The sequence below is a fragment of the Oncorhynchus kisutch genome, linkage group LG26 (genome assembly GCF_002021735.2).
Source record: "Oncorhynchus kisutch isolate 150728-3 linkage group LG26, Okis_V2, whole genome shotgun sequence".
Taxonomy (NCBI): Eukaryota; Metazoa; Chordata; class Actinopteri; order Salmoniformes; family Salmonidae; genus Oncorhynchus; species Oncorhynchus kisutch.
The window spans coordinates 37,175,720-37,200,950 of NC_034199.2; the positions used below are offsets into that span (position 1 = coordinate 37,175,720).

General features: G+C 41.5%; 1 protein-coding gene across 1 annotated transcript; it reads right to left on the bottom strand.

The window, feature by feature from the left end:
* Nucleotides 1-584: 584 nt before the first annotated feature.
* LOC109871158 (tumor necrosis factor-inducible gene 6 protein) lies at nucleotides 585-20,155 on the bottom strand. The gene is made up of 6 exons (XM_020461990.2): nucleotides 19,823-20,155; nucleotides 7,768-7,905; nucleotides 6,417-6,578; nucleotides 1,963-2,191; nucleotides 1,169-1,209; nucleotides 585-989 (listed from the first exon to the last, which is right to left on the bottom strand). Exons 1-6 carry the CDS (start codon nucleotides 20,007-20,009, stop codon nucleotides 862-864), a joined length of 885 nt encoding a protein of 294 aa, XP_020317579.1. The 5' UTR covers nucleotides 20,010-20,155; the 3' UTR covers nucleotides 585-861.
* Between the last annotated feature and the right edge of the window lie 5,076 nt (nucleotides 20,156-25,231).

Here is a 25,231-nt window from a genome sequence, read left to right on the forward strand (position 1 = left end):
AGATGATGCAATATCTATTGCACTGCACATGGTCCTTTCACACATGGACAAAAGGAACACTTATGTGAGAATGCTATTCATTAACTACAGCTCAGCGTTTAACACCATTGTGCCCTCAAAGCTCATCACGAAGCTAAGGACCCTGGGACTAAACAACTCCCTCTGCAACTGGATCCTGGACTTCCTGACGGGCCGCCCCCAGGCGGTAAGAGTAGGTAACAACACATCCACCATGCTGATCCTCAACACGGGGGCCCCTCAGGGGTGTGTGCTCAGTCCCCTCATGTACTCCCTGTTCACGCATGACTGCACAGCCAGGCACGACTCCAACACCACCATTAAGTTTTCCGATGACAAAACAGTGGTAGACCTGATCACCGACAAGACAAAACAGTGTTAGACCTGATCACCGACAAGACAAAACAGTGGTAGACCTGATCACCGACAAGACAAAACAGTGGTAGACCTGATCACCGACAAGACAAAACAGTGGTAGACCTGATCACCGACAAGTGAGAGAGTAAAGTATTTGATCCCCTGCTGATTTTGCACGTTTGCCCACTGACAAAGAAATGATCAGTCTATAATTTTAATGGTAGGTTTATTTGAACAGTGAGAGACAGAATAACAACAACAAAAATCCAGAAAAGCGCATGTCAAAAATGTTATAAATTGATTTGAATTTTAATGAGGGAAATAAGCATTTGACCCCCTCTCAATCAGAAAGATTTCTGGCTCCCAGGTGCCTTTTCTACAGGTAACGAGCTGAGATTAGGAGCACACTCTTAAAGGGAGTTCTCCTAATCTTAGTTTGTTACCTGTATAAAAGCTGATCATGCTGAAAAAATAAGTAAACATTGGTCAGGTGAAGCAACAGCTGGTGTCATTCTGGAAGTGGAGGAGAGAAGAGTTCACAGCAATGTACTCCATCTGGAAGCCTCCTGCGACTACAGAGGCATCGGACAGAAACTTTAGTGTCATCACATTCCCTGTGGGAGAGAGAAACGGAGAAAGGTGACAGGCTTATCAATGAAAACACTTATAATTGGAAATCAATAAACAATTGATGATTAAAAAGGGTTATCAGTGCCAGACATTTACTGTAGCTTTTTGATCTATAATAATAGCATTTAATATGGTAATAAAATAGGAATGTGTTTGTGCATACCTGTGCTTATGAGGTCATCTGGTAAATAATCTCCACAGTACCTGGAAATAATACATGTATTTACTTGATAGTTGATCAACATGGTCAGACAGTAGCCTATGTTATGACAGTATGTCTCCTGACCCCTCCTGTCTCAGCCTCCAGTATTTATGCTGCAGTAGTATTTATTCTGCAGTAGTTAATGTGTCGGGGGGCTAGGGTCAGTTTGTTATATCTGGAGTACCTCTCCTGTCCTATTCGGTGTCCTGTGTGAATCTAAGTGTGCGTTCTCTAATTCTCTCTTTCTCTCTCTCTCTCTCGGAGGACCTGAGCCCTAGGACCATGCCCCAGGACTACCTGACATGATGACTCCTTGCTGTCCCCAGTCCACCTGGCCGTGCTGCTGCTCCAGTTTCAACTGTTCTGCCTTATTATTATTCGACCATGCTGGTCATTTATGAACATTTGAACATCTTGGCCATGTTCTGTTATAATCTCCACCCGGCACAGCCAGAAGAGGACTGGCCACCCCACATAGCCTGGTTCCTCTCTAGGTTTCTTCCTAGGTTTTGGCCTTTCTAGGGAGTTTTTCCTAGCCACCGTGCTTCTACACATGCATTGCTTGCTGTTTGGGGTTTTAGGCTGGGTTTCTGTACAGCACTTTGAGATATCAGCTGATGTATGAAGGGCTATATAAATACATTTGATTTGATTTGAGGGAAAAGACATGAGTCTTACGAGTCTCCATTACAACGTGAACTCAACAAACTAAAACTAAATGTAAAGGCACATTCAATCAAAACCTAGATCCTCACCTCCCGGCGAAGCCAGTGATGTCGTCATAACTGTCATAGATCTCTAAAAAGTCTGATAGACAGGCCGTGTCCTCCTCCACATCAAATTCCAGGAAGTGCATGCGTATCCTCTGTCCGTAGCGCACACGGATGTGCCAGTAGCAGATCTGCTCATCCTGGTACTCCTCTGGGTAACCGGGTGACTGGATGATCCTTTGCTGATCTGTCAGAGTACCTCCACACTCCTTTGCTGTGGACCAGGAGAAAGAAGGAGGAGATAGGATGAGGAAATATACTGAAGAGATAAAAGTTAACTTTATATATTAGATGAGATAGATGAATACTTTAGCGGATTAAATAAGACTTTGTGATGGGTAATGTCCATAGATAAAAGTAAAGAGAATATTCTGCACACTAGCTGTTGCTTTAGACTCTAGGGTAATGATATCATATAAGCAAAACATGTCAGCAAGAACTATCATTATGTATTACTACATCAGTGTATTACATTTGCTGTCATCATAAGTAAATGCATTATGATAAATTAAAATATGGGTATTATGTTTTGCTTATGTTGTTCTCTCTGATGTGACCACTGAATGACGTTAGAAATAAAGTTAGGGGCCTCCAGAGTGGCACAGCAGTCTAAGGCACTGCATTGCCGTGTTTGAGGCGTGACTACAGACGCGGTTCCATCCCAGGCTGTGTCATAACTGCGTGACCGAGAGTCCAGTAGGACAGCGTATTATTTGGCCCATGTCGTCCGGGTTAGGGGAGGGTTTGGCCCAGCGTCGTCCGGGTTAGGGGAGGGTTTGGCCCAGCGTCGTCCGGGTTAGGGGAGGGTTTGGCCCAGCGTCGTCCGGGTTAGGGGAGGGTTTGGCCCAGCGTCGTCCGGGTTAGGGGAGGGTTTGGCCCAGTGTCGTCCGGGTTAGGGGAGGGTTTGGCCCATGTCGTCCGGGTTAGGGGAGGGTTTGGCCCAGTGTCGTCCGGGTTAGGGGAGGGTTTGGCCCAGTGTCGTCCGGGTTAGGGGAGGGTTTGGCCGGGGGTGCTTTACTTGGCTCATCACACTCCAGCAATTGCTTTTGGTGGGCTGGGCTCCTACAGGCTGAATTCAGTCGTCAGTTGAACAGTCTTTCCTCCGACACATTGGTGCAGCTGGCTTCCGGGTTAAGGAGCGCGGTTTAAAGGGTCATGTTTCATAGGACGCATGACTCGACCTTCACCTCTACCAAGCCCGTTGGGGGGTTGCAGTAATGAGACAAGATCGTAATTGGATCGCAATTAGATTTCACTAAGTTGGGGAGAAAAGGGGAGGTAAAATACAAAAAATAATAATAATTAGAAAAGCGACTTTGTCTTCTGAATGAACACAATTCCTTCCACGTGTGCAGTTGGGTGAAAATTAAATCAAAAGCTCCCCTAGATCCCCAGGATTTGTAGAGGGAACATTTCTGTAATTAAGAGTTGGCTTTATGCAATTCAACCGTCATTTATGAAATGTGAACCATACATCCTCAACGTCACAGGGAATTAGGGAGAAAATTTGTGCCGGTTTCTCAAATGACACCCTATTCCCTTTGTAGTGTACTACTTTTTTGACCAGGGCCACAGGCAGTATCACTCAAGGCAGCTATCTCATCCAATGAGGCAACCTCTTCCATGTTGAGTACAGTCGTCACGTGGTGCCAACTATCATGTATCATTCTCCACAATAAAAACATAAAAACAGGCCCCAATGCAGCTGTTTTGTCATGATTAATTAAATATGTTGTAAAAGTGTTGTAAATACGTCCCTAATAGTTATTATGACTGAATAAATACTGAGTACGTATCACAAAAGGAGTCAAGAGTTTAAAGACTTGGTTCTTACCACAGATTTCATTTTGGTATTATCTAGAGTAAGACCATTAAGAGTTCAGTGTATTCCTCTTTGGATTTACACCTCAACGTGTTGCTTTCTGTCAGTGGCATAATGCAGTTTCACAGGGCCCCTGATAAGTCAGAGCATGAGGCCCCCCTGCAAGAGGGGGGAGGCTGTGCCACCATTGGATAGTTTAAAGACTGGATTTTTACCACATTACTGAAAGTTTAGCATTTTTATATCATATCGAGACAAATAACAGTCATTGGATATTAAGTGTTCCTTGCTGACTTTGCACCTCAAAGTGTTGCTTTGCCACTCCAATCTATAATGTACGAGGTTTACATACAATCTAGAGATGTTCGGGCCATTTGGGTTTCAGTTTGTCCCTAATAGGCTTTGCATCTTGAAGTGTTTCTTTGCTTTACCCACAGACTTGTATAATTATTTGCCTCGGCCTCACCATTCTATAAGACTGACACACCATTAAACAGTCCTGTCCCAGCTAACACATAACGTTCTGAGAACCAAATGTTTCTTAGATCTTGGTGAGAGTGTACAACCTTCCCACAACTTTCTGGGAATGGTGCAGGATAGTTGATTGGCTTTGGAAAATTCTCTGCACATTTAAGGAACTTGACAAAATAACATTATTTTCTTGGTATTTCATTACTTTAACAGAATATTTCCTACAATTTCAAACATGGTTACCTTTTTGGTAATGTTCCAGGAATGTTTCCAACTGGTTTGACATTGGGAATGTTCTCAAATAGTTCAAATTCTATTAGCATGTAGCGTAGCGCATTTGCATTTCCAGATGTCTAGTTGGGACGCAAATGTCTCAAGTAGGATGAAGAGGTTCTTCTGTGGGAATTTCAGTACTTCAGCATAATGTTTCCTACAGGATTCCTCATGGTTCTATATAAAGTCATGTTCTCAAATTGTTCTGAGAATTTTAAGAAAACATTCTACTTTATTAATGTTCAGAGAAAGTTTTAAGAATTGTGTTTAAAAACATATACATTCCGTTCTCAGCGTCAACAAAACTCTCTCAGGTGTGTTGGCCACGCCCACTAAATGGCCACACCTGATCTTAATGAACGCTTGTTTCCTTGAAATGGGGTCTGTTTGAATAGACTAAAATGAACAGCTTTGTATGTGTAAAAAACATGGCACGCTAGCTCCATCCTGGTGGCACAGTGAACTACTCCTATGAATAAAAACAAAAAATTATATGTTCGAATCTCACTAAAAAAAGGAATGGGTTTGCATGATTAATGCCTAAGGAAATTAAAGTCCATGTGTCCTATCTGCAAGTAGTGTTATAAAAAGTATTGTTAAAACATGAATTGAACATTAAGGAAGTTATTCAAAAACCTCCAAATCAAATCACATTTTTATTTGTCCCATGCTTTGTAAACACCAGGTGTAGACAAAAATAAAATGCTTACTTATTGGCCCTTCCCAACAATTCAGAGATGTATTTTATTTTTATAATAATAATAGAAAAAGATAACACGAAGAATAAAGTCTCTAAGAGCCATTACAGCTGTGAGTCTTTCTGGGTAAGTCTCTAAGAGCCATTACAGCTGTGAGTCTTTCTGGGTAAGTCTCTAAGAGCCATTACAGCTGTGAGTCTTTCTGGGTAAGTCTCTAAGAGCCATTACAGCTGTGAGTCTTTCTGGGTAAGTCTCTAAGAGCCATTACAGCTGTGAGTCTTTCTGGGTAAGTCTCTAAGAGCCATTACAGCCGTGAGTCTTTCAGGGTAAGTCTATAAGAGCCATTACAGCTGTGAGTCTTTCTGGATAAGTCTCTAAGAGCCATTACAGCTGTGAGACTTTCTGGGTAAGTCTCTAAGAGCTTTGCACACCTGGATTATATATTTGCACGTTATACTTTTTGAAATCCTTCGAGCTCTGACAAGTTGGTTGTTGATCATTACTAGACAGCCATTTACAAGTCTTGCCATATATTTTCAAGCTGATTTAAATCAAAACCGCAACTAGGCACTCAGGAACATTCAATGTGGTCTTGGTAAACAACTCAAGTGTATATTTGGGCTTGTGTTTAAGGTTATTGTCCTGCTCAAAGGTGAATTTGTCTCCCAGTGTCTGTTGGAAAGCAGACTGATTCAGGTTTTCAAATCAAATCAAATTTTATTGGTCACATACACATATTTAGCAGATATTATTGCGGGTGTACCGAAATGCTTGTGTTCCTAGCTCCAACAGTGCAGTAGTATCTAACAATTCACAACAATACACAAATCTAAAAGTTTCCTCTAGGATTTTGCCTTTGCTTAGCTCTATTCTATTTATTTTTATCCCCCCCAAAACTCCCTAGTCCTTACCAAAGACAGGCATACCCGTAACATGATGCAGCCACCACCATGCTTGTAAATATGAAGAGTGGTACTCAGTGATGTGTTGTGTTGGATATGCCTCAAACATAATGCTTTGTATTCAGGACATAAAGTTAATTTCTTTGCCACATTTTTTACAGTTTTACTTTAGAATGCATGTCTTGCATATTTTGTATTCTGTACAGGTTGTCATTTAGGTTAGTATTGTGGAGTAACTACAATGCTCTCATTTGTCATGTTTTTACTACTCACAGTTGGGGTTGTAGCAGTAGACGTCCCATCTCTCACTCTTGTTCAACCTGTACCCATAGTTGATGATGCCAACCCTGCCGAAACCACAGTTGGCACCGGCTTTGACGATAGGGTAGCCCACACGTCCTTTGTCATACCATCCAGCCGCACACACATGTAAACCTAAGACAGAGGCAAAACATTTGCCTGGTAACCAATCTGAAAGATTCACGAAAGAGTGTCACTGATAAAACCATAAGAGAGCTTGGTTTATAGAGCTAGCATCCATCCCCGTCTTAGTACCACAGATAAAACACTCTAACAGAAGATCTCAAGGGAATATTGGATTATCACCAGCCATTCGGCTTGGTCATATCCTTAAAACAAAACCAAGTCTTTGGAAATGCTATTGTCCCTGTCAAAAATTTGTTTTTGCATCTGCAATTACAAGCAGACCATTGATGTGGGGGATGTGGACGGTGATGGTTGGTGGATGGTTAGGGTAAAGCATAATGAACTCCAATGTATCGTAAAAGCCTCCAGTCAATCAGCAGACCACAGTCAGTAAGAAAAGGCAAGAGAGATAAACTCAAGGCTCCTAGGTTGATTGGCCATAGGGCAGCTCAGCTCTAACCACAGACAGACGAGTAGTGGTTTACAAATGCCAGATCCTGAGTTCCAGGGCCTGATCGGGCTTCAATCCATCTGCCAGACATGGGAAAAGCATCGTTACCCAGCTAGGCAGGTGTTATCGTTCTTACAATACTTGAGAGGCCTCTGATCACAGCCGGACCAATTCCCTCCCCACCCCATGGTCCTAACCCTTCAATGTTTGTAGAGCTGTAAAGTGCTGGGAATATGGTGGAAGGGCCACGCCCTTACACTGCTTATTTACCCTTCAGATCAGCAAACATCAAAGGGTTAGGCCCAAGGGGAAGGGATAGGGAGAGAATTGGGACCGGCTGCAGTCCCACAAAGCAACGGGTTGCAGGAGCTGTAGTTGCAAGATGTCTTTGATTGATTTCATGGGAGAAAGACAAGATAAACACAGCTCTTCCTGCCATTGTTTGACCAGTGATACTAGTGACCACATGTTTGACTAATATAAACTGGTTACATGTGTTCTTAGGCAAACTGTGAGGCGTCGTTAATCAACAGTGGTAATGGCATTTTGTAAACTCAGGGGCCACTCATGAACTGCCAGTGCTTAGGTTGAAAGTCATTGACATTGATAGAATCTAATTGGCAACATTGTGCTGCTTGTGAGTTATGTTCCTCCAGAGAGAAAGAGGGAGAGACAGAGAGAGAGAGAGAGCACCACCACCTCCAGTTTGGAGGGGATGGGGGATAGGGGAGTTATTGCATTGCAAACCTATCTGACGAGCAGCCTCCAGTTGATCGTAAGTGGCCAGTGTCCCTCCTTCGTATTTGCACACGGCCTTGGCTTCCTTATAAGTCAGCTGGTATCTCCCTTTACGCGATTCCCTGTGGTAGACTCCGGCGGCTTGCTCTGTCCAGGAAAAACAACAACTCAAATCAAATTTTATTGGTCGTGGACACACAAGCATTTCGATAACATCTGCAAACTATGTTTGCTCCAAGAGTGCAGTAATACCTAACGATACAAAACAACACGCACAAATGAAAATAAATCAATTAAGGACCTAAGAAATATCAGAACGAGCAATGTCAGAGTCTGGAATTTAAATATACTGTATATGTTTAGACAGTATATGAATAGAAAATGTGTGTACAGCAGTAATAATATATAGAATGAGCCTCGACTAGAATACAGTATATACATATGAAGTGGGTAAAACAGCATGTAAACATGATTAAAGTGACCAATGTTCAATGACTATGTACATAGGGCAGTAGTCTCTAGGTGCAGGGTAGAGCACCAGGTGGTAGATGGCTAGTAACAGTGACTAAGGTTCAGGGCAGGGTACTGGGCAGAGGATGGCTAGTGGTGACTACTTAACAGTCTGATGGTCTGGAGATAGAAGCTGTTTTTCCAGTCTCTCGGTCCCAGCTTTGATGCACCTGTACCGTCTCCGCCTTGTAGACGGCCACTGGGTGAACAGGCCGAGGCTCGGGTGGCTGAGGTCCTTGATGATATTCTTGACCTTCCTGTGACACTGGGTGCTGTAGATGTCCTGGAGAGCAAGCAGTGTGCCCCTGTTGATGCATTGGGCTGACCACACCACCCTTTGGAGAGCCCTGCGGTTGCGGATGGTGCAATTGCCATACCAGGTGGTGATACAGCCTGACAGGATGCTCTCAATAGTGCATTTGTAGAAGTTTGTGGGGGTCTTAGGGAACAAGCGGAATGTCTTCAGCCTCCTTGCACCTTCTTCACCACACTGTCTGTGTGGGTGGACCATATCATGTTGTAAGTGATGTTCACCCGAGGAACTTGAAGATTTTCACCCTCTCTACTCCCCGTCAATGTGGATGGGAGCGTGCTCTCTCTGCTGTCTTCTGGAGTCCACGATCAGCTCCTTAATTTTGATGACGTTAAGGGAGAGGTTATTTTCCTGGCACCACTCCTCCAGAATCCTTACCTCCTCCTTGTAGGCTGTCTCGTCGTTGTTAGTAATCAGGCCTACTATTGTTGTATCATCTGCAAACTTGATGATTGAGTTGGAGACGTGTGTGACTATGCAGTCATGGGTGAACAGGGAGTATAGCAGGGGACTGAGCACCCACCCTTGAGGGGCCCACGTGTTGAGGATCAGCGTAGCGGAGGTGTTATTACCTACCTTCACCACCTGGGTTGGCCCGTCAGGAAGTCCAGGACCCAGTTGCACAGGGCAGGGTTCAGACACAGGGCCCCAAGCTTAGCGATGAGCTTGGAGGACACTATGGAGTTGAAGACTGAGCTCTAGTTGATGAACAGCATCCTTACATAGGTATTCCTCTTGTCCAGACACGATAGGGAAGTGTGCAGTGCAATGGTGATCTGTAGGGCCGATATGGGTGTCGGGTAAGGTGTAGGGAATATGTTCCGCAACTAGCCTCTCAAAGCACTTCATGATGACAGAAGTGAGTACTACGGGGAGGTAGTCATTTTATTGGATGACTGTCATTCATATTCCATTCAGCCAGCTCAACGTAACATTGATAGATTTAGGCTACTACATGATACTAAAATGTTCCCTATACCCATCATGAGGTTGCTACAACCTAGCCTATAAGTTTACAATGTAGGTGCACAGGTCGCACACTCTTGCCTGCATCTTTTTCAACAGAACACTCATATCATAATCACTAACCGCTACACACAGCCTACATTGTTGTAGCCATATTAACTAGCTAATGTCATAGTCAACATAGATACTAGAACTAATGCTACACCCCCAATAATATCTGATAAATATGTGTATGTGACCAATACAATTTGATTTGATTTGATAGTAAACCCACTTAAATCATGCAGTACAGTGTAAGGTCAGCAAGCAGTTTGGCAGTTACACCGGCGGGTCCCGGTGTCAATAGATTAATGAAGCAAAAGCTTATCTTGACTTGGAAGAGTTCCAGTGTTGGACAGCCATATCTGCTTGAGCTGGGTGTTTGATTCGGCCAAACTAGCTAGCTGCATTCACTAGCTAAGTGAAAGTGAAAAAAACAATACAACAAATTATAGATATCTCTCCCTCTCCCTCTCTTGCTTCTCCTTTTATAAAGAAATTCATTTGTTCAAAACTGTTCAACTATTGTTGTTCTCTCTCAAGTCAACTACTCACCACATTTTATGCATGGCATTGCTAGCTAGCTGAAGCTTATGCTTTCAGTACTAGATTCATTATCTGATCCTTTGATTGGATGGACAACATGTCAGTTCATGATGCAAGAGCTCTGATCGGTTGGACGACGTCCTACAGAAGTTGTCATAATTATTGAGTAAGTCTATGGAAGGGGGTGAGAACCATGAGCCTCCTAGGTTTTGTATTGAAGTCAATGTACCCAGAGGAAGACAGAAACTAGCTGTCCTCCAGCTTCACCATGGTGCTACCCTACAGAGTGCTATTGAGGCTACTGTAGATCTTCATTGTGTTTTAATAAATTATTTGACTACATGTGAATACATTTAGTATATCTAAAAAGGATAACTTCATGTTAATGTTTCACTAGTTTTATTTCCCCTCCTCTGAGGAGCCTCCACTGCTGTAAACACTCCAGCCAGCTGGTCTGCACATGCTCTGTGGACACGGCTTGGGATGCCGTCTGGGCCGGCAGCCATGTGAGGGTTAACACACTTAAATGGCCAATGAGAACGAGAGTTCACAGTCCTCGTGAGCGGCGGTGGCCTGATTCGAAATGGGTGACGGTGTTTTTCTTGTCAGTCAACACTGCCATCACCATCAAAGCACTACAGTGAGACACAAATACAACAATCATATCCAGGCAACAGGAAACAAGCAGAAAATATTCTGTTTTACAAGATTGGAGGCATCTTTCTCAGGGAGCTAGAGCAAGCAAAGTGGCTTCAGACTAAGAAGTCCAAATGGAAGGAAAGATACATGAAACACACACGGTGGATAGGCCAAAATCTGTCAACTCGAACATGTTGTGGCTGGATAGAAACCCTTAGGACAGACGCTTAGTGTTTGTAATCTCCCTGTTGGAAGTGGCCATTCCCTATGGGGAGTCCTCCTTTGAGGCTGTTTTGATATCACGCATGCATGACCTTGTAGGATTTGGAGAGCACTCCAAATTAGCTACGAACTAATGTTTTCACCTACTAGTCAAACCAACCCTCCAAGGTGCCTCGTTCTCATTATAAGCCCAGAGTGTGGTGTATCTCACTAATAGCAGAACAAAATGATATAGGAGGTTTGGGTTACATGACATATTACTGTAAACATGCAGTTAAGTTTGTGTGTTCCAGATGGGTGTAGGTCTGGTGGGCAAGTCGAGCTCATTAACTCTTATCTGAAGAAGCCTTTACGACATATTCCATTAAAATGGGTTGGGGCACTATAACATTATTAGAAAATAAACACACTGGTCTATAAACTGAGTGTTTCAAGGGCAGATGTTATAGCAGTCTCTGTGTTACAAAAGAAATGTCTTCAAACTGATGTAACACTCTGTCCTTGTTCTTTCATTGCTACAGTGGTGTAAAGTACTTCAGTAAAAATACTTTAAAGTACTACTTAATTAAGTAGTTGTTTTAGGTATCTGTACTTTACTATTTATATTTTTGACTACTTTTACTTCACTACATTCCTAAAGAAAATAATGTACTTTTTACTCCAAACACTTTCCCTGACACCCAAAAGTACTCGTTACATTTGCAATGCTTAGCAGGACAAGAAAGTGGTCCAATTCACTCACTTATCAATAGAACATCCCTGGTCATCCTCACTGCCACTGATCTGGAGGACTCACTAAACACAAATGCTTCATTTGTCAATTATGTATGAGTGTTGTAGTGTGCCTCTAGCTATCTGTAAATGATGTCTGACTGTTGTAGTGTACCACTAGCTATCTGTAAATGATGTCTGAGTGTTGTAGTGTGCCTCTAGCTATCTGTAAATTATGTCTGAGTGTTGTAGTGTGCCACTAACTATCTGTAAAGGATGTCTGAGTGTTGTAGTGTGCCTCTAGCTATCTGTAAAGGATGTCTGAGTGTTGTAGTGTACCACTAGCTATCTATAAATGATGTCTGAGTGTTGTAGTGTGCCACTAACTATCTGTAAAGGATGTCTGAGTATTGTAGTGAGCCACTAACTATCTGTAAAGGATGTCTGAGTATTGTAGTGAGCCACTAACTATCTGTAAAGGATGTCTGAGTGTTGTAGTGTGCCACTAACTATCTGTAAATGATGTCTGAGTGTTGTAGTGAGCCACTAACTATCTGTAAAGGATGTCTGAGTATTGTAGTGAGCCACTAACTATCTGTAAAGGATGTCTGAGTATTGTAGTGAGCCACTAACTATCTGTAAAGGATGTCTGAGTATTGTAGTGAGCCACTAACTATCTGTAAAGGATGTCTGAGTATTGTAGTGTGCCACTAACTATCTGTAAAGGATGTCTGAGTATTGTAGTGAGCCACTAACTATCTGTAAAGGATGTCTGAGTATTGTAGTGAGCCACTAACTATCTGTAAAGGATGTCTGAGTATTGTAGTGAGCCACTAACTATCTGTAAAGGATGTCTGAGTATTGTAGTGAGCCACTAACTATCTGTAAAGGCTGTCTGAGTATTGTAGTGAGCCACTAACTATCTGTAAAGGATGTCTGAGTATTGTAGTGAGCCACTAACTATCTGTAAAGGATGTCTGAGTATTGTAGTGAGCCACTAACTATCTGTAAAGGATGTCTGAGTATTGTAGTGAGCCACTAACTATCTGTAAAGGATGTCTGAGTATTGTAGTGAGCCACTAACTATCTGTAAAGGATGTCTGAGTATTGTAGTGAGCCACTAACTATCTGTAAAGGATGTCTGAGTATTGTAGTGAGCCACTAACTATCTGTAAAGGATGTCTGAGTATTGTAGTGAGCCACTAACTATCTGTAAAGGATGTCTGAGTATTGTAGTGAGCCACTAACTATCTGTAAAGGATGTCTGAGTATTGTAGTGAGCCACTAACTATCTGTAAATGATGTCTGAGTGTTGTAGTGAGCCACTAACTATCTGTAAAGGATGTCTGAGTATTGTAGTGAGCCACTAACTATCTGTAAAGGATGTCTGAGTGTTGTAGTGAGCCACTAACTATCTGTAAAGGATGTCTGAGTATTGTAGTGAGCCACTAACTATCTGTAAAGGATGTCTGAGTATTGTAGTGAGCCACTAACTATCTGTAAAGGATGTCTGAGTATTGTAGTGAGCCACTAACTATCTGTAAAGGATGTCTGAGTATTGTAGTGAGCCACTAACTATCTGTAAAGGATGTCTGAGTATTGTAGTGAGCCACTAACTATCTGTAAAGGATGTCTGAGTATTGTAGTGAGCCACTAACTATCTGTAAAGGATGTCTGAGTATTGTAGTGAGCCACTAACTATCTGTAAAGGATGTCTGAGTATTGTAGTGAGCCACTAACTATCTGTAAAGGATGTCTGAGTATTGTAGTGAGCCACTAACTATCTGTAAAGGATGTCTGAGTATTGTAGTGAGCCACTAACTATCTGTAAAGGATGTCTGAGTATTGTAGTGAGCCACTAACTATCTGTAAAGGATGTCTGAGTATTGTAGTGTGCCACTAACTATCTGTAAAGGATGTCTGAGTATTGTAGTGAGCCACTAACTATCTGTAAAGGATGTCTGAGTATTGTAGTGAGCCACTAACTATCTGTAAAGGATGTCTGAGTGTTGTAGTGAGCCACTAACTATCTGTAAAGGATGTCTGAGTATTGTAGTGAGCCACTAACTATCTGTAAAGGATGTCTGAGTATTGTAGTGAGCCACTAACTATCTGTAAAGGATGTCTGAGTATTGTAGTGAGCCACTAACTATCTGTAAAGGATGTCTGAGTATTGTAGTGAGCCCCTAACTATCTGTAAAGGATGTCTGAGTATTGTAGTGAGCCACTAACTATCTGTAAAGGATGTCTGAGTATTGTAGTGAGCCACTAACTATCTGTAAAGGATGTCTGAGTATTGTAGTGAGCCACTAACTATCTGTAAAGGATGTCTGAGTATTGTAGTGAGCCACTAACTATCTGTAAAGGATGTCTGAGTATTGTAGTGAGCCACTAACTATCTGTAAAGGATGTCTGAGTATTGTAGTGAGCCACTAACTATCTGTAAAGGATGTCTGAGTATTGTAGTGAGCCACTAACTATCTGTAAAGGATGTCTGAGTATTGTAGTGAGCCACTAACTATCTGTAAAGGATGTCTGAGTATTGTAGTGAGCCACTAACTATCTGTAAAGGATGTCTGAGTATTGTAGTGAGCCACTAACTATCTGTAAAGGATGTCTGAGTATTGTAGTGAGCCACTAACTATCTGTAAAGGATGTCTGAGTATTGTAGTGAGCCACTAACTATCTGTAAATGATGTCTGAGTGTTGTAGTGAGCCACTAACTATCTGTAAAGGATGTCTGAGTATTGTAGTGAGCCACTAACTATCTGTAAAGGATGTCTGAGTGTTGTAGTGAGCCACTAACTATCTGTAAAGGATGTCTGAGTATTGTAGTGAGCCACTAACTATCTGTAAAGGATGTCTGAGTATTGTAGTGAGCCACTAACTATCTGTAAAGGATGTCTGAGTATTGTAGTGAGCCACTAACTATCTGTAAAGGATGTCTGAGTATTGTAGTGAGCCCCTAACTATCTGTAAAGGATGTCTGAGTATTGTAGTGAGCCACTAACTATCTGTAAAGGATGTCTGAGTATTGTAGTGAGCCACTAACTATCTGTAAAGGATGTCTGAGTATTGTAGTGAGCCACTAACTATCTGTAAAGGATGTCTGAGTATTGTAGTGAGCCACTAACTATCTGTAAAGGATGTCTGAGTATTGTAGTGAGCCACTAACTATCTGTAAAGGATGTCTGAGTATTGTAGTGTGCCACTAACTATCTGTAAAGGATGTCTGAGTATTGTAGTGAGCCACTAACTATCTGTAAAGGATGTCTGAGTATTGTAGTGAGCCACTAACTATCTGTAAAGGATGTCTGAGTGTTGTAGTGAGCCACTAACTATCTGTAAAGGATGCCTGAGTATTGTAGTGAGCCACTAACTATCTGTAAAGGATGTCTGAGTATTGTAGTGAGCCACTAACTATCTGTAAAGGATGTCTGAGTATTGTAGTGTGCCACTAACTATCTGTAAAGGATGTCTGAGTATTGTAGTGAGCCACTAACTATCTGTAAAGGATGTCTGAGTATTGTAGTGTGCCACTAACTATCTGTAAAGGATGTCTGAGTATTGTAGTGAGCCACTAACTATCTGTAAAGGATGTCTGAGTATTGTAGTGAGCCACTAACTATCTGTAAAGGATGTCTGAGTATTGTAGTGAGCCACTAACTATCTGTAAAGGATGTCTGAGTATTGTAGTGAGCCACTAACTATCTGTAAAGGATGTCTGAGTATTGTAGTGAGCCCCTAACTATCTGTAAAGGATGTCTGAGTATTGTAGTGAGCCACTAACTATCTGTAAAGGATGTCTGAGTATTGTAGTGAGCCACTAACTATCTGTAAAGGATGTCTGAGTATTGTATTGAGCCACTAACTATCTGTAAAGGATGTCTGAGTATTGTAGTGAGCCACTAACTATCTGTAAAGGATGTCTGAGTATTGTAGTGAGCCACTAACTATCTGTAAAGGATGTCTGAGTATTGTAGTGTGCCACTAACTATCTGTAAAGGATGTCTGAGTATTGTAGTGAGCCACTAACTATCTGTAAAGGATGTCTGAGTATTGTAGTGAGCCACTAACTATCTGTAAAGGATGTCTGAGTATTGTAGTGTGCCACTAACTATCTGTAAAGGATGTCTGAGTATTGTAGTGAGCCACTAACTATCTGTAAAGGATGTATGAGTATTGTAGTGAGCCACTAACTATCTGTAAAGGATGTCTGAGTATTGTAGTGAGCCACTAACTATCTGTAAAGGATGTCTGAGTATTGTAGTGAGCCACTAACTATCTGTAAAGGATGTCTGAGTATTGTAGTGAGCCACCAACTATCTGTAAAGGATGTCTGAGTATTGTAGTGAGCCACTAACTATCTGTAAAGGATGTCTGAGTATTGCAGTGAGCCACTAACTATCTGTAAAGGATGTCTGAGTATTGTAGTGAGCCACTAACTATCTGTAAAGGATGTCTGAGTATTGTAGTGAGCCACTAACTATCTGTAAAGGATGTCTGAGTATTGTAGTGAGCCACTAACTATCTGTAAAGGATGTCTGAGTATTGTAGTGAGCCACTAACTATCTGTAAAGGATGTCTGAGTATTGTAGTGAGCCACTAACTATCTGTAAAGGATGTCTGAGTATTGTAGTGAGCCACTAACTATCTGTAAAGGATGTCTGAGTATTGTAGTGTGCCACTAACTATCTGTAAAGGATGTCTGAGTATTGTAGTGAGCCACTAACTATCTGTAAAGGATGTCTGAGTATTGTAGTGAGCCACTAACTATCTGTAAAGGATGTCTGAGTATTGTAGTGAGCCACTAACTATCTGTAAAGGATGTCTGAGTATTGTAGTGTGCCCCTGGCTATCTGTAAAGGATGTCTGAGTATTGTAGTGAGCCACTAACTATCTGTAAAGGATGTCTGAGTATTGTAGTGAGCCACTAACTATCTGTAAAGGATGTCTGAGTATTGTAGTGTGCCACTAACTATCTGTAAAGGATGTCTGAGTATTGTAGTGTGCCACTAACTATCTGTAAAGGATGTCTGAGTATTGTAGTGAGCCACTAACTATCTGTAAAGGATGTCTGAGTATTGTAGTGAGCCACTAACTATCTTTAAAGGATGTCTGAGTATTGTAGTGAGCCACTAACTATCTGTAAAGGATGTCTGAGTATTGTAGTGTACCACTAACTATCTGTAAAGGATGTCTGAGTATTGTAGTGTACCACTAACTATCTGTAAAGGATGTCTGAGTATTGTAGTGTGCCACTAACTATCTGTAAAGGATGTCTGAGTATTGTAGTGAGCCACTAACTATCTGTAAAGGATGTCTGAGTATTGTAGTGTACCACTAACTATCTGTAAAGGATGTCTGAGTATTGTATTGTAGTGAGCCACTAACTATCTGTAAAGGATGTCTGAGTATTGTAGTGTACCACTAACTATCTGTAAAGGATGTCTGAGTATTGTAGTGAGCCACTAACTATCTGTAAAGGATGTCTGAGTATTGTAGTGAGCCACTAACTATCTGTAAAGGATGTCTGAGTATTGTAGTGAGCCACTAACTATCTGTAAAGGATGTCTGAGTATTGTAGTGAGCCACTAACTATCTGTAAAGGATGTCTGAGTATTGTAGTGTGCCCCTGGCTATCTGAAAAGGATGTCTGAGTATTGTAGTGAGCCACTAACTATCTGTAAAGGATGTCTGAGTATTGTAGTGTACCACTAACTATCTGTAAAGGATGTCTGAGTATTGTAGTGAGCCACTAACTATCTGTAAAGGATGTCTGAGTATTGTAGTGAGCCACTAACTATCTGTAAAGGATGTCTGAGTATTGTAGTGTGCCCCTAACTATCTGTAAAGGATGTCTGAGTATTGTAGTGAGCCACTAACTATCTGTAAAGGATGTCTGAGTATTGTAGTGAGCCACTAACTATCTGTAAAGGATGTCTGAGTATTGTAGTGTGCCCCTAACTATCTGTAAAGGATGTCTGAGTATTGTAGTGAGCCACTAACTATCTGTAAAGGATGTCTGAGTATTGTAGTGTGCCACTAACTATCTGTAAAGGATGTCTGAGTATTGTAGTGAGCCACTAACTATCTGTAAAGGATGTCTGAGTATTGTAGTGAGCCACTAACTATCTGTAAAGGATGTCTGAGTATTGTAGTGAGCCCCTGGCTATCTGTAAAGGATGTCTGAGTATTGTAGTGTGCCCCTGGCTATCTGAAAAGGATGTCTGAGTATTGTAGTGTGCCACTAACTATCTGTAAAGGATGTCTGAGTATTGTAGTGTGCCACTAACTATCTGTAAAGGATGTCTGAGTATTGTAGTGAGCCACTAACTATCTGTAAAGGATGTCTGAGTATTGTAGTGAGCCACTAACTATCTGTAAAGGATGTCTGAGTATTGTAGTGAGCCACTAACTATCTGTAAAGGATGTCTGAGTATTGTAGTGAGCCACTAACTATCTGTAAAGGATGTCTGAGTATTGTAGTGAGCCACTAACTATCTGTAAAGGATGTCTGAGTATTGTAGTGAGCCACTAACTATCTGTAAAGGATGTCTGAGTATTGTAGTGAGCCACTAACTATCTGTAAAGGATGTCTGAGTATTGTAGTGAGCCACTAACTATCTGTAAAGGACGTCTGAGTATTGTAGTGAGCCACTAACTATCTGTAAAGGACGTCTGAGTATTGTAGTGAGCCACTAACTATCTGTAAATGATGTCTGAGTATTGTAGTGAGCCACTAACTATCTGTAAAGGATGTCTGAGTATTGTAGTGTACCACTAACTATCTGTAAAGGATGTCTGAGTATTGTAGTGAGCCACTAACTATCTGTAAAGGATGTCTGAGTATTGTAGTGAGCCACTAACTATCTGTAAAGGATGTCTGAGTATTGTAGTGAGCCACTAACTATCTGAAAAGGATGTCTGAGTATTGTAGTGTGCCACTAACTATCTGTAAAGGATGTCTGAGTATTGTAGTGAGCCACTAACTATCTGTAAAGGATGTCTGAGTATTGTAGTGTGCCCCTGGCTATCTGAAAAGGATGTCTGAGTATTGTAATGAGCCACTAACTATCTGTAAAGGATGTCTGAGTATTGTAGTGTGCCCCTGGCTATCTGAAAAGGATATCTGAGTATTGTAGTGTGCCCCTGGCTATCTGAAAATAAAAAATATATATTAAAAAAGAACATTGTGCCATCTGATTTTCTTGTTATAAGTAATTTGAAATTATTCATACTTTTACTTTTGATACTTAAGTATATTTTTGCAATTAGATAGATCTTTGAAACTTAAGTATATTTAAAACCAAATACTTTTAGACTTTTACTCAAGTAGTATTTTTCTGGTTGACTTTTACTTGAGTCATTTTCTACATACATATTTTTACTCAAGTATGAAATTTTGGTACATTTTTCTCCACTGCAATGCTATGCCCTAAACTGAACACTGAAATAATGTTCTGAAGTTTGCACAGCTTTCTTGTTCATGTGTGTTTCTTGTCCCTTAGACAAAATGAAGTAGTGTGTTGGCAAGTCAACCTCATACAGTGTTCAGTCATAAATATGCCAGTGTCCAACTCTACCCCTTACCTGAACACACATCACAGTGCTATGTGCCATTTAATAACGTTACATAACTGTAAAGATTATGTAGGCAAAGTGTTATCAGGGAAAATGCTAAATGTTTACAACATTGTCAATAGCCTATGTTGTGCAGAATTGTGAGAGTATGTTGAAGATAAAGAGCTGTTAGAAAAGTGAACATAAAATAAGACTTTTCTGACATATGGGAATGATAATAAGCCTAAATAAGGATTTTTTAAAAATTCAGTTTTGGACACATCAAAGGGAAACCGCGCCTCTTATATGTCTTTGTCCAAGCGACCCAACTTTTTGAAAGATCCAATGTGGTATAGTAGTGCTAAATATTACAACTGAACATTCCACAACCATCTTCTAAAATACAAACACAGAAAACTTTCAGGAGGACGTCCTACAGAATGCCAATGTTTGCAATTGTTGGCATGCATAAAGGTTACTTCCGAAATGAATCCCTTGTTGAAAAGCAACCTAATGATTTAAGGCTCCCAAAGTAACAAAGAAAGTGCGATTTACCCAGCCATATGGAGTTATGAAATATTCCATTTCTGAAGCCCCAGGCTTGCGCTTCCTTCAAGAAGAACCCAATGGCCCAGATGACAGCGAAGACTCGCATCCTCCTCCTTGTACAGATCAGAGCTGTGCGCTGCGCTATGATGTCCTCTGGCCAGCTGCTACCGTTCGCGCTGTGCTCGCTGCTCATCTGACAACTGGCATTTAAAATGTTAGAGCCAATTTATGCCTGATCCGAAATGTGGTCAGAGGCGCCGTGTGGATGGTGTGACGCAATTGCGGAACCTCTGGAGGCATAAAGAAGCCAAATTGAATCGCGTGCACCTCTCAAATTTTAACCTAGCTGTGTTGCAACATCACCTCCTGTTTCAGCATGATAATACACGGCCCAATGTCCCAAGGAACTGTACACAATTCATGGAAGCTGAAAATGTCCATTATTCCATGGCCTGCATACTCACCAGATATGTTGCTCTTTGGGCATATCTCAAATCAATTCAAATTATATTTGTCACATGCATTGAATACAACAGGTGTAGTAGACCTTACCATACAATGCTTACTTATTAGCCATTAACCAACAATGCAGTTCAAGAAATATAATTAAGAAAATATTTACTAAATAAACTAAAGTAAAAAAATAAATAAAAAGTAACTCAATAAAAGAACAATAAAGCAGCAGAGGTAAATCCCTTTCCCGTGGTGATCCTCATGAGAGCCAGTTTCATCATAGTGCTTGATGGTTTTTGCAACTGCTACTTTCTTGAAATTTCTTGAAATTCTTGAAATGTTCCAGATTAAGACATGAAGGTCAGTCAAAGTTGTCATGCCCTGATCTGCTTCACCTGTCTTTGTGATTCTCTCCACCATCCTCCAGGTGTCGCCCATCTTCTCCATTATCCCTTGTGTATTTATACCTGTGTTCTCTGTTTGTCTGTTGCCAGTTTGTTTTGTTTGTAGAACCTACCAGCGTTTTGTTTCCCTGCTCCTGCCTGTTTTCCTGCTCCTGTTGTAATACTAATATCCCGGTTCTGACCATTCCGCCTGCCCCGACCCTGAGCCTGCCTGTCGTCCTGTACCTTTGCCCCACTACTCTGGATTACTGACCTCTGCCTAACCTGACTCTGAGCCCGCATGCTGTCCTGTACTTTACACCCTTTCTGGATTATTGACCCCTGCCTGCCTTTACCTGCCGTTTGCCTGCCCCTGTTCAAGGAATACACTTTTGTTTTCTTCAACACTGTCTGCACCTGTCATACTTTAAAACGTGATAAAAGTAATGGACTCCCTTTTCTCTTTGCTTATTTGAGCTGTTCTTGCCCTAATATGGACTTGATCTTTCACCAAATCGGGCTATCTTCTGTACATACCACCCCTACTGTACCTTGTCACAACACAACTGATTGGCTCAAACGCATTAAGAAGGAAAGAAATTCCACAAATTAACTATTAAGAAGGCACACCTGTTAATTGAAATGCATTCCAGGTGATCACCTCATGAAGCTGGTTGAGAGAATGCCAAGAGTGTGCAAAGCTGTCATCAAGGCAAAGGGTGGCTACTTTGAAGAATCTCAAATATAAAATATATATATATATATATATATATATATTGATTTGTTTAACACTTTTTTGGTTACTACATAATTCCATATGTGTTACTTCATAGTTTTGATGTATTTCACTATTATTCTACAATGTAGAAATTAGTCAAATAAAGAAAAAACCTTAAATGAATAGTTAGGTCTAAAGTTTTTACTGGTACTGTAGATATTAGAATATTTCCAAACATTTCCAATAACAGAACTTACAGTTGACCGGGGCATCTCCAGCAGGGGAGACATTTGACTAACTGACTCGTTGGAAAGATGGCATCCAAGACGGTGCCACGTTGAAAGTCACTGAGCTCTTCAGTAAGGCAGGCCATTCTACTACAAATGTTTGTCTATGGAGATTGCATGGCTGTGTGCAACGTCAGCACAATAACTGTTTGTCGGGAGCTTCATGAAATGGGTTTCCATGGCCGAGCAGCTGCACACAAGCCTATGATCACCATGCGCAATGCCAAGCGTTGGCTGGAGTGGGGTAATGCTCGCCACCATTGGCCTCTGGAGCAATGGAAACGCGTTCTCTGGAGTGATGAATCACGTTTCACCATCTGGCAGTCCGGAGAACGCCACCTGCATAGGGCCAACTGTAAAGTTTGGTAGAGGAGGAATAATGGTCTGGGGCTGTTTTTTATGGTTCGGGCTAGGCCCCTAAGTTCCAGTGAATAAAAATCAACGCTACAGCATACAATGACATTCTAGACAATGCTGTGCTTCCGACTTTGTGGCAAAGGTTTGGGGAAGGCCGTTTCCTGTTTCAGCATAGCAATGCCCCGTACACAAAGCGAGGTCCATATAGAAATGGTTTGTCGAGATCGGTGCGGAAGAACTTGACTGGCCTGCACAGAGCCCTGACCTCAACCCCATCAAACACCTTTGGGATGAATTGGAACGCCGACTGTGAGCTAGGCCTAAAGGCCCAACATCAGTACCCGACCTCACCAATGCTCTTGTGGCTGAATGGAAGCAAGTCCCTGCAGCAAGTCCCCATTCCAAAATCTAGTAGATAGCTTTCCCAGAAGAGTAGAGGCTGTTATAATAGGAAAGGGGGGACCAACTCCATATTAATGTCCATGATTTTGGAATGAGATGTTCGACAAGCAGGTGTCCACATACCTTTGGTCATGTAGTGTATGTGACGTACAGAACAATTAACCATCAATGTTTGCAGCTTTGACAATAAAGTTATATGCCCTGTTGACGTCTTAAATTTTTAAAATTGTATACCTGCTATACTAAATGTCTATAGTTTGTGTGTTTTCGAATTGAAAGGACCAGTGCCAGTATGTGTTAACCTCAAATACACAATCTCAGAGCTAACGTGTTATTACATTGAAAGTTTCCCTGAGTCATCTGCGATAAACAGATGTTATAACACTATCATAATTATATCCTCCCACATGTTCTGGGATTGTGTGTACGCGACAGTTATACTGTCCAACAATAAGATCTGCCTACATTCTAGGCATGTGTTGTTTACACTGTCCAGAGTCCCACTGCATGGGCCTGTGTGGTCATTGTGAACTACAGCCCAGTAAACGCACTACAACATGAAACACAGGAGGTTGGGTGTAGAGGAGAGGGGGATAAGGGAGTCTTTGTTTCCAGGCTGATTTAACTCATCCTGCCATCTCTGTGTGCCAAACTGGAGGTGGCTTTTCATTCGTTCTCTCTCTCACTCACTCACTCACTCTCACCCGACCTGGGTTCAAATAGTATTTATTTTCTTTAAACAAAATCTACCACAAGTGCCAGGTGGGTGGGGAATTGTGATACAGTGAAATAATCCGTCTGTAAACAATTGTTGGAAAAATTACTTGTGTCATGCACAAAGTAGATGTCCTAACAAACTTGCCTAAACTATAATTTGTTAATACATTTGTGAATGAGTTTTAATGACTCCAACCTAAGTGTATGTAAACTTCCCACTTCAACTGTACCTTACTGTAATAGTAATGCAAACCTGCTGTTTAGAAAGTCCTGTGTAGATTGTGTTTTCAACCAGCATCTATCAGGAAAATAACACTTATCAAATTTGTTCACAGTTTTACAGTGTTAGTTTCATCAGCTGTTGTACAATATGATACAAAACATATGAAAAACTTTAAGTATTCGAATGAAAACAAATATTACTTGAATCTAGGTACGAAGACAACATGGCATGGGGACATTGTGTCAAACGTAGTGTTTTTTCTCTCTATCCCAAGGCGGGTCCCTCTGGGTTTTCCATCCCTGCTGAGATCATGCTGATAGTAGCCTAACTGCCATAGTGTGTCTCTCCTAGAGAGGAGGTCAACATAAAGTCAATAGCAACTTCAACACATGTATCACTTTACTTATTAAGATCCTGGGTCATATGATGTAAATGTATTTCCTAAACTGTAACACAGGGCAATGGGTGCACATGTGGTTCCCCTCAAACTTGTCAGAGGTTTATTTTGTCCGTCTGTAACACCCTGTCAGTGACAGATCTGTACATGATGTACATTTAAAGTATGGAGTGTATGAAGGGCTCCTGAGTGGTGAAGAGGTCTAAGGCACTGCATCTCAGTGCAAGAGGCGTCACTACAGTCCCTGCTTCGAATCCAGGCTGTATCACATCCGGCTGTGATTGAGAGTCCCATAGGGCGGTGCACAATTGGCCCAGCATGGTCCATGTTTGGCCGTCATTGTAAATAAGAATTTGTTCTTTAACTGACTTGCCTAGTTAAATAAAAAAATGTACTGCTTGATACTCTCTCCATCCAGCAGATGGTGATAAAAGACAATGTATTGAGACACAGAGAGGGGAAAAACAACAGATTTTTACCTTGTCAGCTCAGGGATTTGTTCTAGCAACCTTTCGGTTACTGGCCCAACGCTCTAACCACTAGGCTACCTGCCTCTGTTAAACAGCCATCACTGACACAGAGAGGCTGCTGCCTACATAGACTCGGAATCATTGGCCACTTAAATAAATGGATCACTAGTCACTTTAATAATGACATATCTTGCATTACTCATCTCAGAAGTTTATATTGTACTCTATACCATCTATTGCATCTTGCCTATGCCGCCCGGTCATCGCTCATCCATATATTTATATGTACATATATGTACTTATTCCATCCCTTTACTTATATTTGTGTGTATTAGGTAGTTGTTGTGGACTTGTTAGATATTACTGCACCGTCGAAACTAGAAGCACAAGCATTTTTCTACACTCGTATTAACATCTGCTAACCATGTGTACGTGACCAATACAATTAGATTTGATTTGATACTGTATATGAGTGTGGTTAACGTCATCGGCCATTGTTACTCCAGAGATGTCATGTCCCATAATGTCCAGCTTGTGGAGCCAAATGATAACAGATATCATGCTGCCTAATAAAAGGAGAGAGCAACAACATGGCTTTTTGCATGGATAGTTCTCTATCTATTCTCTCTATATTATCTGTTAGATCGACCTAACTCATAATCTGTGCGTGTGCGTCAACATTTACAAAGGTAGATGTAATTCGTGTGATGGACCTTTCACATCTGGATTGATGCAGGTAGACAATACAAGCATTCGAAAACAGAGGGACAATTCAGTCACAGAAGCATGACGTTCTGGTAAACTAATGGGCTTGTAATGGCTCACAGGGCTTTTGTGAAAGAGATTTGTAACATGCTCTGTTGAACACTGTAACACAGTTGGCACAATGGCCGCGGGCATGGGAGCGCAGAGGGATATGCATGGAAGCGTGTGGATGCCAATTGTGGGGCCAAGGGCCTGGTTATGATGGGGGCACAGATACACACACAATAACACCCAGACACAGAC